Source organism: Schistocerca serialis, chromosome 1, assembly GCF_023864345.2.
Source record: "Schistocerca serialis cubense isolate TAMUIC-IGC-003099 chromosome 1, iqSchSeri2.2, whole genome shotgun sequence".
In the NCBI taxonomy this organism is placed as follows: domain Eukaryota; kingdom Metazoa; phylum Arthropoda; class Insecta; order Orthoptera; family Acrididae; genus Schistocerca; species Schistocerca serialis.
In genome coordinates, this window is record NC_064638.1 from 36,478,601 (window position 1) to 36,492,983 (window position 14,383).

General features: G+C 39.8%; 1 protein-coding gene across 5 annotated transcripts in view; it reads left to right on the forward strand.

The window, feature by feature from the left end:
* The first annotated feature begins 1,220 nt into the window (after positions 1-1,220).
* Positions 1,221-14,383, forward strand: part of LOC126461263 (uncharacterized) — a 211,736-nt gene continuing 198,573 nt past the window's right edge. For 2 of the 5 annotated variants that reach the window (XM_050095983.1, XM_050095982.1), the window contains exon 1: positions 1,221-1,279. In XM_050095983.1, coding sequence (XP_049951940.1) covers positions 1,249-1,279 — 31 coding nt within the window. In that variant the 5' untranslated portion in view covers positions 1,221-1,248. Of the gene's footprint in view, positions 1,280-1,347; positions 1,574-1,715; positions 1,803-14,383 lie in introns of those variants that run through there. The other 3 variants (XM_050095985.1, XM_050095984.1, XM_050095986.1) reach the window with 3 other exon arrangements.

Genomic DNA, 14,383 nt, shown 5'->3' on the forward strand with positions numbered 1-14,383 from the left:
GAGAAATTAGGTGGCATTTCAACATGTTTCAGCAATATTTTATCATCTAAGTTTACTCTTAAACTAAAGTAAGTCATCAAAAACAGCATTTGAATTTGTTTCTCCTGTTAAAGGTAATGCACACAACAAAACAAAAGAAATAGTTAATTTCACCTTAGCCTATTCTCATTTACTAATTCTTCCACACTCTCAAAAACAAATTACAAACCAACTTTAACTCCTTTAGAATATACTAATCGTGAATATGATGACAGCCTGTAGAACTAAATGTTGTCTTTATGACATTTACATCTTTCTTGGAATTGTAAGTCTGGTTTCAATGGATTCAATAGAATCCTGTACATTAGGGAATGGTCCACAGCCATTTTATCAACGTAATTTCGGAAACAGTGACCAGGAGACTAACACCCATTCCATCAAATCACTTGAAGCCAGCAGAGTCACTTGTTAGGTCTATATTTTATCCATCAACACAATTTCGATAGAGATATTTGAGTCTGACTCACCCATTTGCTGTGGCATTTCATCACAGGTAGTGTATTCTTCGATTCCCTCACTTTCATTTTTCATTCGTTTTTGAGGTACAAAAACTGACGAATATCGGCTCTTTCTTTCCCTTTATTCACTACGCTTTTACGCAACTCAATGCACAAAATTTTAAGCAAACCATATTCATGCACCATTGCTAACTAACTTCAACAAGGTAAAAATAGAACCAAGGGAGCCCCGTATTAAAGTTGACAAGCTAGGTATGTAATGAGTCTGGACTCTATGAGATAAATGTTTCTCTGCTGATAACAATTCGGTAGAACAGTCTAACACTGAGTTTTTACCGAGTGAAACGAGGTGAATACCGAAACATACTGGATTCCACCCTTTGTATTTTATAACCTGTATGTTAATACTGGAGTTCATTTCATCTTCCTTTAATCAGATAGTATTTCTCTTAGTTATCTGTGCTTGTATGTTTGATTCTTCGTTGATTATGTCGTTAAACATAAAATATATGTTGAATACTTCATGGATTTTCTTGTTTTTAGTGAACAAAACATGTACAGAATAGGCCTACTTACATCAATCGATTCTTCTCTTTACAGTTTATATTTTTTGTTTCAATTAATTTTAAAAAAGAAATTTATGAAGTATACAAATCATCGGCATAGCAATAAATTTATTGGTACTTGGTATGGTAATAACATCTTTGCATAGCCATTACAAGTGTTCATTGTTGTTTAAAAGATGTAGGCGATGGTGTTATCATTGTCGATGGAGGATGTGGGTAAGAAGGCGGAAGGAACTGATCTACGGAAGTCCGCAGCGGAAGGACAGAAGTAATCAGTATTAAGAGTTCCTTCTGTGAGGGTAGAGCTCATTTTTCTGTTTTTGTTCTTCGCGCATTTATGCTGTTGTGTGTGAGCGAAAACGGCGACAAATGCAAAAGCTATTGCGTAGTTAGTGTGGAGCAACAAGATATTCAGAACAACGGAAAGCTAACTGACGCGTCGTAGAATTGGAGTTTACTGGGGAATCCCCCTGTAGGTGCAGTTTGTGTTTCTACTGTATGTGTTCCTAGGTAAAAATGTGATTCTTGTTCGAATGTTGTAGATGTCGTACTCATCTCGAGGGATTATTGCGTTGTTACTACCACACGACTGGTACATGAAGGGTGGTACATCTACTTACTAATTACTAGTATTGCACCATCGACGCAGATGTTCAGCAAATAGTTGTGAAGTAGGCCTAAAGAAGGAATAGTTACTGACTACGCTTCCCAAGAAGGTCTTAGCGCTTGAATTTGACGCGTAGGTTCCATAAAACATAATGTCCTCACACGTCCAGATGTATAACAGAAAATATTGCTCCATTGAAGTAGCAAGTAAAATATTTTTGTGTTCAGATCGTAGATGTGCAGGATATTTTTTTTTTCCAGATCCGCTGATAGTTCTTTAACAGAGGAATTTAAATTTTCTCAGCGCTTCATGTTTGACATTGCGTACCGTATTTAGAATATGTGGACGAGTAAGTAAATTGGTTTTCAATTAGGTAAATATCAGCAACGAAGTTGACAAAAGTAATGGTTTGCGATCCGCTCTTTTCACATGTAGTTAAGGGACGAAGTTCATATTCTACTAGCTGGTTTACACTCGTCATTTGAACAAATATTAATTAAATTAAAGCCATCCTTTTATGGAACATTTTCGGACCCCTCCTTACAATCGCTACAAAACAGAAGTTTCTACAATTTTTCATATAATATACAAAGAAAATTGTTGACAACAAGAAGATATATGACAGATGAGAACAACATTTTCTCCAGTCACTTTGGTCGCTGTTGAAAGATTCTTCCGTGGATTATTTATTTAATTAAAATAAATAAATAATCGTCCGTACAGTAGAATGGAGGTTGTTTGACATCCTGTGTAGTTTTTTTCTTTACGTTTGCTGAACATTTTCGGAGTAAGCATTGAAATATTTATTTTCCAGTCATTTGACACCTTGATATTTCAATGTTCCTCTTGTTGTGGTTTCATAATTACGTTTTTTTTGCCTCACACTGGAAGCTCCCTGGTTTTCTTTTACACTGATAAGCCATAAAACACATTGTGGCCGAAAATGGTCATTATTAGTAACCAGTTGAATATAGACTTGCAATGCTCCCATATTTTGCTTGAAGTGATGTTCGTGACACCCTTTCTTTGTAGCATTAACACTTCATCCAACCTTAAGAGTCTCCCAATAACAGCAGGCCATAATTAATGGGGCTATGACACAGTACAGTACACTGTTATAAGGCACTGTTCAGTTAATATAGCCTTCAGTCTCATTGGAAGCTATAGCCTACCACATAGGGAGAGAATGGAGCACACATACACTGTATGCTCATTCATTGATAGTTTGCAATCTACATCCATACTCTACAAACCACAAATTGTGCATGGCAGAGGGTACATCCATTGTACCAGTCATTAGGGGTTCTTCCCATTCCATTCACATATGGAGTGTGAGAAGAATGATTGATTGAGTGCCTCAGTGTGTGCTGTAATTATTCTAATCTTGTCCTCATGATCCCTATGTGAGTGATACTTAATGGAGTTGTATTATATTACTAAAGTCATCACTTAAAAGCCAGTTCTTGATCGTTTGTTAGTCGGCTTTTTTGGGATAGTTTACGTCTATTTTCAATAGTCTGCCAGTTCAGTTTCTTCAGCATCACTGTAACACTCCCCCATGGGTCTGATAGACCTGTGACCATTTTTGCTGCCCTTCTCTGTATACATTTAGTTATCCTGTGAGTCCTTTTTGGTGTGGGTCCCACGAACTTGAACTATATTCTAGAATGGGTTCCACAAGTTATTTGTAAGCAATCTCCTTTGTAGACTGATTGCACTTTCAAAGTCTACCACCTGTTTTACTCACAACTTAGTGTATGTGATTTTCAATTTCGTATCCTTACAGAGTGTTGTAGGCAGCTATTTGTATGAGTTGGCCATTTCCAGCTGGGGCTCATTGAGAATATTATTGTCATAAAATACTAGATGTTTTTCATTTTACATTTCGGGATGTTTAAATCAAGATGTCAGTCTTTGCACCACTTTCAAATCCTCTAAGGATCTGACTGATTATTTATGCAGCTTCTTTCAGACAGTTCTTCATATAGATAACTGCATCATCTCCAAAAAGTCTGAGGTTACTGATAATATTGCCCATAAGGTCATTAATATTTGACATGAACAGCAATGGTCTCAGCACACTGATCTGGGGCATGTTTGAAGTTACTTCAGCATCTGACAATGGCTCTAGATCCAAAGATAATACGTTGTGTCCTCACTACCAGAAAGTCCTCAATCCAGTAATAAATTTCACTTGATACCCCATACGACCGAACTTTTAGCAATAAATATAGGTGTGGTACTGATTAAAAGCTTTTCGGAAATCAGGAGATACTGCATCTACTTGACTGCCTTGACCCAAAACTTTCAGTCTATCATGTGTGAGAAGTGCAGGCTGGGTTTCACATGATCAATGGTTTTGGAATCCTTTCTAGTTGGCATGGAAGAGGTCATTATGTGTAAGATACAGCTTTATGTTTGAGCTTAGAATATGTTCTAAGATTCTACCACAAATTGATGTCAGAGACATTGGATGGTAGTTTTCTAGATCACTTCTACTGCCCTTCTTGTAGGCATGGTTTTTCGTTTGAGGGATGTACGATATATTATAGTTAGAAGAGGAGCTAACTCAGCCACAAATTCACAATAGAATCTGCCAGGGATTTCATCAGACTCTGGAGTTTTGTTCAGTTTTAACATTTTCAGCTGTTGCTCAACACTACTGACACTAATATTGATTTCACTCATCTTTTCAGTCATATGAGGATCAAATTGGGGCAATTCTCCTGGGTTTTCCTTTGTAAAGAAACATTCGAAAACAGAGTTAAGCATTTCAGCTTTTGCTTTACTACCGTCAGTTTCAGTTCCTGTCTCATTTGCTCAGGACTGGGCACTAACTTTGGTGCCATGAACAGCCTTTACAAATGACCACAATTTCTTCGTGTTCTGTGAAATATTATTTGTCAGTATTGTGCTATGGTAGTCACTGAAGGCTTCATGCATTGTTCTCTTGACAGCTAAACACATTTTATCCAACATTGTGTACCGGCAGTCCTATGCTTTGTTTTACACCTATTATGCAGTAGTCTCTTTTTCTTTAGAGGTTTCTTTACAGTGAGTCTGTACCATGGATGGTGCCTCCTGCTATGAACTGTTCTACTGGGTACTTATCTATCTAGGACATGGTCAACTATTTTTTAAACTTGAGCCAGAATTCCCCTACATGCTCCTGCCCTGTGCTGAAAGTTTCAAGTTCCTCATTGAGGTATGACACAACTGACTTTTTATCTAGTTTACTGAACATATATATCTTTCTGCTTGTTTTGTTTGTCCTTTGTTCTATGGTAATCATTGTTGCCACAACCGTGTCATGGTCACTGATAACCAGATTTGATGCAGACATCCCAAAGAGGTTAGGCCTGTTTGTTGCCATTAGATGCAGTATAATTCCATCATGAGTGAAGTTCCTATCTGTTTTAGGTAGTTTTAAGAGAAGGCATTTACCAAAGATTCACAGGATACCTTATCATGCCCAAAACTAACACAACTGTAATTTCCCCAGCTGATTGTTGGATGATTAAAGTCTCCACCGATGATTGTAGTATGATAGGGAACTTACATACAGGTGAACTGAGGTTATCTCTATAGTTTTTGGTGACATTAGGAGATGAGTCTGGTGGGCAATAGAAGGATCCAATTTTTTTATGTCCACTTCCGATACTGAGCCTTGCCCAGTCTCACATGCAGCTTCAGTTACTACCTCAGTGGATTTTGAGTTTCTTGTCTACTGCGATAAGTACACCACCTCCATTTCCCATTTGCCTATCCTTTTGATATACATTTTAATTTTCACCAAAAATCTCATTGCTATCAATTCCAGGTTTCAACCCGCTTTCTGTACCTAGTATTATGTGAGTTTCACTAATTTCTAAGAGTGCTTTGAACTCTGGCACTTCATTGCGAATGCTTCAGCAGTTTACTATTAGGATTTTAATACTCTCCCCTGTGGGAGGCATTTCTTTTGATCTTACACTGATACTGTTGGGTATCTTGCAGCTATCATTATCTGGATTGGATGGAGAGTCACCTAATTGAAAAAAAAAAAAAAAAACCTTGTCTGCACCTCACACACAGTCAGCTACCTGAGTAGCAGAATCTGTTTTGTAGTGCACTCGTGACCCATTTAGGGGAGACCCTACTGTTCACAACACTATGGTGCAGCTCCAGGAATTGCAGCCTAGTTTGCCAGAGACCTTTTGAAGTCTCTGGTTTAGTCCTTCCATTCAACTCAGTCCTGAGTACAGTGCTGCAAATTGTGAGCTTCATTGAAACTCCATGTGCAAGGCTGGTCTTCTCTGCCAGTCACTGAATTGGCCCAAGAATGACCTCGGAGCCCAGACGACAGGCATCATTTGTTCCAGCATGCCCCACAATCTGCAGTTGGTTGCACCTCGTTCCCTCAATGACTTCTGGAGTAGCCTCTTCAACATGTTGAATGAGGCCCGCAGGCATATACACTGAGTGCACTTGGTGTCCTTACCTGTTCTTTGCTGCCATTTCCCTAAGAGGTACCATCACTCGCTGTGCATTTGAACTGCCGGCAGTTAATAGACTGCTATCATTTTGTGTTTGCCTCCTCCCGACACCGGACAAAACAGGTTTCCCCTAAACAGCTGAAGTGATCCCCACTGTCTCAGATTCAGTTTCAGTGAAAAACAGCACCCCAAACTTGTGGGTAAGGGGGATCGGTGCAAACTAGATGTGACACAGTATATAAGTTAGAATATCTGCTATAGTAATTAAACCATAAACGTCCATTTACTACAAATTAGATTATGCGTAGGACAATGATAACTTCCAAAAATTCTCAGAAATGCATGTTTATTTTGCATTGTCTTGATATACCATGAAATTCAGGGCAATGTGTTCTTTAGCAGTAACTGTGGATCACTACTGTCAGTCAAGAAGCCCAGTGGTTTGACAACATCCATATTATCGTGGTATTCAAAGTTGCAGAGGCTGCATATCAGATGACGTGTTTTTTCCTTGTTCAGTTTCATTTTAATTTTGTTGAACCACTGTTTGATGTTTTTAAGGAGTACATCTGTCATGTCAAGGTTGTGCAGCAGTTTTTCCTTTGCCAGAGATGGTGGTCTCATCAGCAATGTGTAATTGTTATAACCTCATGACTGGCCTGTATAAGAAAGAAGAGAAGTCCCATGACAGATCCCTATGGTACACCGTGCTCCAGCTTTTGTTCATGGGAGACTGCTTCATGGACTATTCAGTTTTCAAGATAAGATTGAAGACTTGCCAGAACAACACCTACGGTGTACAGTTACGTCTTTCTAGTAGTTGTCAGCAATATTACAAATCGTGAGACATGCTTCTCCCCCACCCCACCCACCAATCTCTCTTTCTATGTTTTTCTTTATTTCACTGTGCTATAATAAAGGTAGTACAGAAAAGTCTCATGATTTAGTTGATGGTAAACTATATGGTTTCACGTATGTTTCTGTGGTAGGCCCGTCGGGAAAATATAGGTGCTGGAATTTACAATTTGTGCTACTTCAGATTCTAGTTCCTCAGACATCAAAGTATGAGGTGCCCCAGGCAACATGGAAGTAATGCAATATGTAATAAAGTTGGTCTACTTGTGAAAACAGAGTTTTCAATTAGGCCTAGTCATTTCATAAAGACTGAAAATCTTCAATCTTGATTAAGCTTGTTTGAAATTATTTGTGACTTACTTCACAGTTTATTAAGTAATGAAATGCTGCCAATCATCCTGCATACTTATTTTGTAAACTCTGTAAGTGTACTGAAAGTTTTTTCAATTTTCATGAAACTCATAAATTTAAGTGAGAAAAATATTGCAATAGTGCTAATAGACATTTTGACTTCCTGGAAAGAGTTTATAGAAGGTGAGGTGGAAGATGAATGAAAATGCTTTGAAACTGAGTTCCTGGAAAAAGTTTATAGAAGATGAGGTGGAAGATGAATGAAAAGAAATGCATTGAAACTAGAATAATTTTTAAGTGGAGGAGTATTGACAATTTGAGAATGATAACACGATTGCAATGGGATAAATGTCATGACCGTTTTTAGCCTATCTAAAAATTTATTCATTTGGTACAGATGAAAAGATAGCTTCTAACTTACTATTTACATCCATACTCTGCAATCCACTATGAAATAATGCTGTTATACCAAATGTCAGGGGTTTTTCCTGAATGTGAATGGAGAGTACGGGATGAATGACTGCTTAAATATCTCTGTGCGAGCCATAAAATTTTTGAAACTTCCTAGCAGATTAAAACTGTGTGCCGGACCGAGACTCGAACTCGGGACTGGCACACAGTTTTAATCTGCTAGGAAGTTTCATATCAGCGCACACTCCGCTGCAGAGTGAAAATCTCATTCATAAAATTTTTCTTTTTCTGTCATGCAATCTGTACAGGGGCAAAAATATTAGGCCTTCCCTTGCATTTTTCAATATAGTGCAGATGTAAACATTAGGCTACACTGCCTGTCGATTTGTTACCACAACTTTTATTTGGCTTTCACATCTGTTGGCTTCGTCAACTCACAACCAGATTGTCTCCTTGCAACCTAACCGAGACCTTGGGCTGCACTACAGATCAGTTTGTCATCACATCCAAGGTTTCGGGGGGGGGGGGGGGGGGCAACTGGTACGAGACTTTAACCTCTGTGGGAGCAGTTAGTAGTCTGTGCTTTGATTCCACAGTAAGTATTGGGTCTTGAAACTTTGGAATTAGCCTTATGAGGAATATTTGACTCCCATCCTTCAAGCATTGGTTAATTAAGCATTTTTTTTATTTTCCTGACTCTCTGCCATGACACATCTGTATCATTATTTTGTGCTGCCTTTCTTTGTCTATGTTCAGTATTCTGTATAGGGTTAACTGGTATTCTAAGAATGAGGTGCACAAGTGCTGTAAGCAGTATCCTTTGTAGACTGACTGCATTTCTCCACTATCCTTCGTATGAAACATAGCTCACAACTTGCTTTACCTGTGACAGAGACTCTTTTTTAGATTCCATAATGCCATATATTCTTACATGCAAGTGTTAGTACTAGTTGACTGATTTGAATTGTGACTCACTAATATTGCAGTCATAGCATACTAAGAGGGTTTGCTACAAAGTTATGTCTCAGAACTTTTTATGTGAAAGTTCTTAAAACGTTTTAAAGAAAATAAATTTTATTAACATTCTGTGAAATCATTATTCTTCATGTCTACGTACTTATTTCTCAACATAGTCACCCCGGCAATGTACGTATTTCTCCCAGTGAGAGAACAGTTTGGTGATACCGTCACTGTAGAATGTTTGACATTGTTGTGGAGTCCCAACCTCACCTCTGCTTCCACCACTTCATCACCATCAAAGGGTAGTCTTTGAAGGTATTCTTTAAGTTTTGTAGGAGATGAAAATCGGGTGGGCCCAAGTCATATCATCGAGGATGATTGAAGGCAGTGTACCCGAGGCATCAGATTGTTGCAGATGTCACAGTGCTCGTTCATGGCATGGCATTGTCAGGCTGAAGGACAGGGTCCTCCACGTGCGGACGAATGCCACGAATTTGTGCTTTCAGTTTCCTGAGGGTTTCGCAGTACCGTGCAGAGTTTACGATGGTGTCTTTACGCATGAACTGCAAATGCACCTCACTATGAGCATGAGTTTGCTTGCTGATGGCAAGGACTTGAACTTTTTTGACGTTGGTGATTCTTTGTGGCGGAACTCCATTGATGCTCTCTTTTTGGGATCAAAATGGTAAACCCAGCTTTGATCACTGTATGTCACACATTATTGATTTTGATACAATCATCACTGTACGCATCATTCAGTCTTCTATGGTTCTCAGTAAAAGGCACATTTTCTGCAGTTAGAAACTTGATTTCCAGCACACTGTTTCTCACGCACGTACATAATTATGTTACACACGGCTATTTACACGATGCAGTTTGGAGCCCTGTAGCAGCAGAGGGTTGGAACTCGCATCAGTGAAGTGGGAAAGTTGACTAAGTAATATGCATCACATGTAAAATTTCAACCAATATTAGCAACAAAATAAAAAAAAAAGTTGGAGGCCTAACTTCTCAGCACACCCTTGTACATTTGTGCATTTTGCGAAGTGCAGAATTTTACATTTCTGAACATTTAAGCAAATAGCCAATGTTTGCACCACTTTGAAAATTTATCAAGTTCTAACTGGATAATTGTGAAGTAGGGCCTACTTAATTGTAGATAACTGTATCTACATGTACATCTACATAGATACTCTGTAAGCCACTGTATGGTGCGTGGCAGATAGTACCCTGTACCACTGCTATTCATTTCGTTTCCTGTTTCACTCACAAATAGAGCAAGACCAAAGTGACTGTCTATATGCCTTTGTATGATCCTTAATTTCTCAGATTTTATACTTTAGTGGTCCTTAGGTGTAATGTATGTTGGCGGCAGTAGAATCACTCGGCAGTTAGCTTCAGATGCTGGTTCTATAAATTTTCTCAATAGTGTTTCTCAAAAAGAATGTTGCCTTCTGTTCAAGGATTCCCATTTGAGTCCCTCAAGCATCTCTGTAACTCTTACATGTCATCCAAACCTACCAGTAACAAATCTAGCACCCTGCCTCTAAATTGCTTCAATGTCTTCTTTCAATATGACCTGGTACACATCCCAATCACTTGCGCAACACTCAAGAATAGGTTCTGCCAGTGTCCTATATGTGATTTCCTTTACAGGTGAACCATTCTTTCCTAAACTTCTTTCAATAGACTATTCGCCTTCCCCACCACAGTTTCATGTGCTCATTCCAAATCATATCACTTAGCAATGTTTTGCATAGGTATTTAAAAGACTTGACTGTGTCAGCAGGATGCTAGTAGTACTGTAATGGAACATTACAGGTTTGTTCTTCCTAATCATCTGCATTAACTTACATTTTTCCACATTTAGTGCAAGCTGCCATTCATCACACGACTAGAAATTTTGATTAAGTTGTACTGTACCTTCCTACAGGTACTCAACTTTGACACTGTACCATACTCCACAGCATCAGCAGCAAACAATGGTAGATTGCTGTCCACCAAATCATTTATGTATATAGAGAACAACAATGGTCCCATCACACTCCCCTGGGGCACTCCTGACTGTACCCTTGCCTGAGGTTAATAATAATATTAATAATAGTAAGTGGTTTATCTGTCCATAATAACTTTTACAGCCGTGGACATTGTACCTTCCAGCAGAAAATGGACTATAATCTGTTGCTCTTTTATTACTAAATTTTATGTAGAAATCCTCTCTTTTTCTTGTATATTATAATTATGGATTTCACTATTGATTGTACTATGGTCCATATTTTCTTTTACAAACTGTATAGTCCAGAGAACATACAAGGAATACACTGCTAGTATGTTATACACAGTGAAATATTCTCTACAGGAGTGGCATTTACTAATATTACTATTATCCTAACTGCTCTTTTCTGTGTGCAGATGCCTGGTCATAAATAGATGACATGAACATGAAAGGTCCCAACACACTTACACCTCGGGCATGCCTGAACATACTTCTACTTCTATCAATGACTCTCCATTCAAAGTAACTTGCTGTGCCCACCCTATGAATAAATCCTCAATTAAATTGCAAATTCAGTTGGAACTCCATACAGCTGTACTTTAGTTAACGAACATTGGTATGTTACCAAGTCCAATCTGAATACTGCATCTACCTGATTGCGTGGATTTCAGGATGTCATATGAGAAACATGCAAGTTGGGTTTCACAAAACCAACATTGGCATGAAGTTTGAAGTATGTCAACATGTTTGGGCTCTGAATTTGTTTTAAGAATGTACATCAGAGATGTTTTGGATCATTTTTTCTATCCTTCTTGTAGAAGGATACTATGTGTTCTTTCTTCCAACAACAGGACACAGATTTTTGTTTGCAGATAACAGTGTATTACTGATAAAAGGGGGTGGGGGGAGGGAGTGGGAAGTTATCTAAGCCACCAATTCTGTATTGAACTGCCAGCTATTCAATTGAGTTCTGAAGGCTTGTTTAATTTTAGCGATTCCAGGTGTTTTTCAACCCCTCTGACATTCTAGAGGTGTATGAAAATATCAGTAATGTCTTTGGAGTTAAAGAAGACAAGAAGTACCATAATATATATTGTGGTAGAAATATGTAGCAATACTCATATATGCTTGTGGTGCTACTGGGTCTAGGTGGTAATGACAATGAATAGTCGCATAACACAGATACAATACTGCACCTTTTAGTAACAAAAGGAGCATACACTACAGAAGTGTGAAAACTCAACAAAGTAATAAGGGATACTATCAGTCAGAGAATTTTGTGCAAGGTCCTGTTCAATTGCCATGATGATGATGTTAGGGTGACACAGCATTCCCACTGCCCCCCCCCCCACCCCACCCCACCCCCAGTAGTGCACACTGTGAGGGAGGCTGCATGAAACATGGGAGTGGCAAGATTGTGCTGTGATGGAAAGGTCTTCTGGGCACATTGTTGTCTGCAGCAGAAAGTACGCTGTATGGCATGCAGGCGGTAGTTGTCGATGCAGTGGAGGCAGATGTAGAGAGATATTGTGTGTGTGTGTGTGTGTGTGTGTGTGTGCGTGCGTGCGGGCGGGCGGGTGGGCACGCACATGCGTGGGTGTGTGGCAGTGTCCAAGGTTGGAGGAGTGGTGGACGTGTCACCGTGGCCAGATGGCACCAGTGATGGCGTGAGATCTTTCGGAGTAAAAGTTGGGATCATGATTGTTAGGATACTGTCAGCAGAAAAGTGGAAAATGAGAGTGGCAGTATTGATGTCTTGCTTCATGGTCTTGCAGAAGTGTCATGCTATGGAGCCATCTGCTGTCTGAAGGTCTGCTTGCTGACCTTTGATGTGGCGGTCATTGTCTGTAGTTTATTGTTGAGTTCTTCAGGAAGGAATGATTTCCTGGACATCCATGATTGGATGTCCAGTTTGCAATTCAAAGGCCATCAGTACGGTGCTGATAGTAGGAGGGTAAACAGGTGCAGTAGAGAGGAGAGCTTGGCAGGTGTTGTCATCCTGTGTGATGTCTTGTAGTGGCCACGTGGGATCGACTCAGTTAACAGACACTATTGTAGGTTTCCTATTTAATAATATGTGGAAGATATGTTTGTCTCTTCGAAAAACCTTGTGTGTGTGTGTGGAGGGGGCTGTATGTACAAGAGGTGTAGGACAGGTTGTATCTTGTTGTCTCATAACATTATGAAGTCATGATCTTCTTTAAGTCTTGTATGTAAAAAGACTTTACCCACCAAGTGTAGAAGGGTGGATATGTATGAATGTGAGCATTGTGTCACTTGATATGAAAGACTAGGTCTGGGGGCATAATTGATGGTTCTTGGAGCACAAGGTCTGCCAGCAAGGGTAGCATTTCAGCCATTGAAGCCCTGAGGTCGTGTATTTGTGCTGTGCGGACTCCCAGAAGTACCTACAGTTGTGCCTCAGTCCATAGTCTGCTGTGGCACATGAGGGCCACCTTTAAATTATTGTACCACCACTTTGTGGATGGTACACTGTGGTTCGAAATCACATAGTGCCTGTCATATTTCACAGTTCTAGGAAGATGGCAGATTCCAACTATCTGTTATGGTCTGTTGTGATGGACATTGGGCAACCGAAGCATGAGATCCACCTTTCAGTAATTGCTAGGGTGATATAGTCAGGTGTGGTATTACTTCAAACCATCATGTGACTCAGTCGATCGCGGAGACAACGAAGTGGTAGCCATTGAAGGCAGATAGTGAGCCAATAAGGTCGGTATGCAAGTGTTGAAAGTGCCTTATGGTATTTTAAAGCGGCCTGGGGAGGGGGGGGGGGGGGGTTGGGGCAGTATCGCATGACATGAAATTGCATGCTTTTGTGAGACGGGATACATACATGAGCCCAAAGTTCCTTTTTTGTCACATTAAGCCACATGAACCAGTCCAACACCACCTAGCCAGTGGTTGGCAAATGCTGGGGTTTCCCAAATTATGGAGTTGCTCGAAGATGACTCAGTAGAATTTTTGAGTTACAAGGCGATGTGTCCGATTTTGAGAAACATTACAGAGTATCGGGCAGGTCACATTCGAGGTAGGTTGAAATTCAATACATAGGTTCATGGACACATTATGAATAACAGCTTGTAACTGTTGATATTGTTGTTGTGCCTCAGCAAAATGTTTATAGTTAAGGTGAGATGGTAAGCCCTGATGCGCAAGAAATAGTCTGCCCTTACGTTCTTCGCACCTTCCAGGTGGCGAGCATCCGTGGCAAACTGAGTAGTGAAGTCTATGTGCCGAAACCATCAGGGGCAAGTGTCCATGTGTGAGTTTCAAATAGAGTAGGTGAGAAGAGAGTGTAAATAATCAACGAGAATTCTTCTATGTCTTACCTGAAATAGTGCACTACTTCGTAGAGAGCTATGAGTTCCCTGTCATAAGCAGAGCATATGCTTTCTCACAACATGAGGTTGCATGAGAGTGGCTGCTGAACATCCCTCAACTCTTGTTGCAGTGCTTCACTAATGGCTGAGTCACTCATGTCTGCTGTTATGATCAGCTGTATATCAGGGAAGGATGCGCCAAGTGGTTGGCATGGGTAAGGCAATCTTAAATGCACTCAAAAGTGGATTGCATCTCAGTCCTCCATGTGAGTATGCATTCGTGTTTGGAGTGCTTGTAGGGAGGCTTCCTGTGGAAGATGT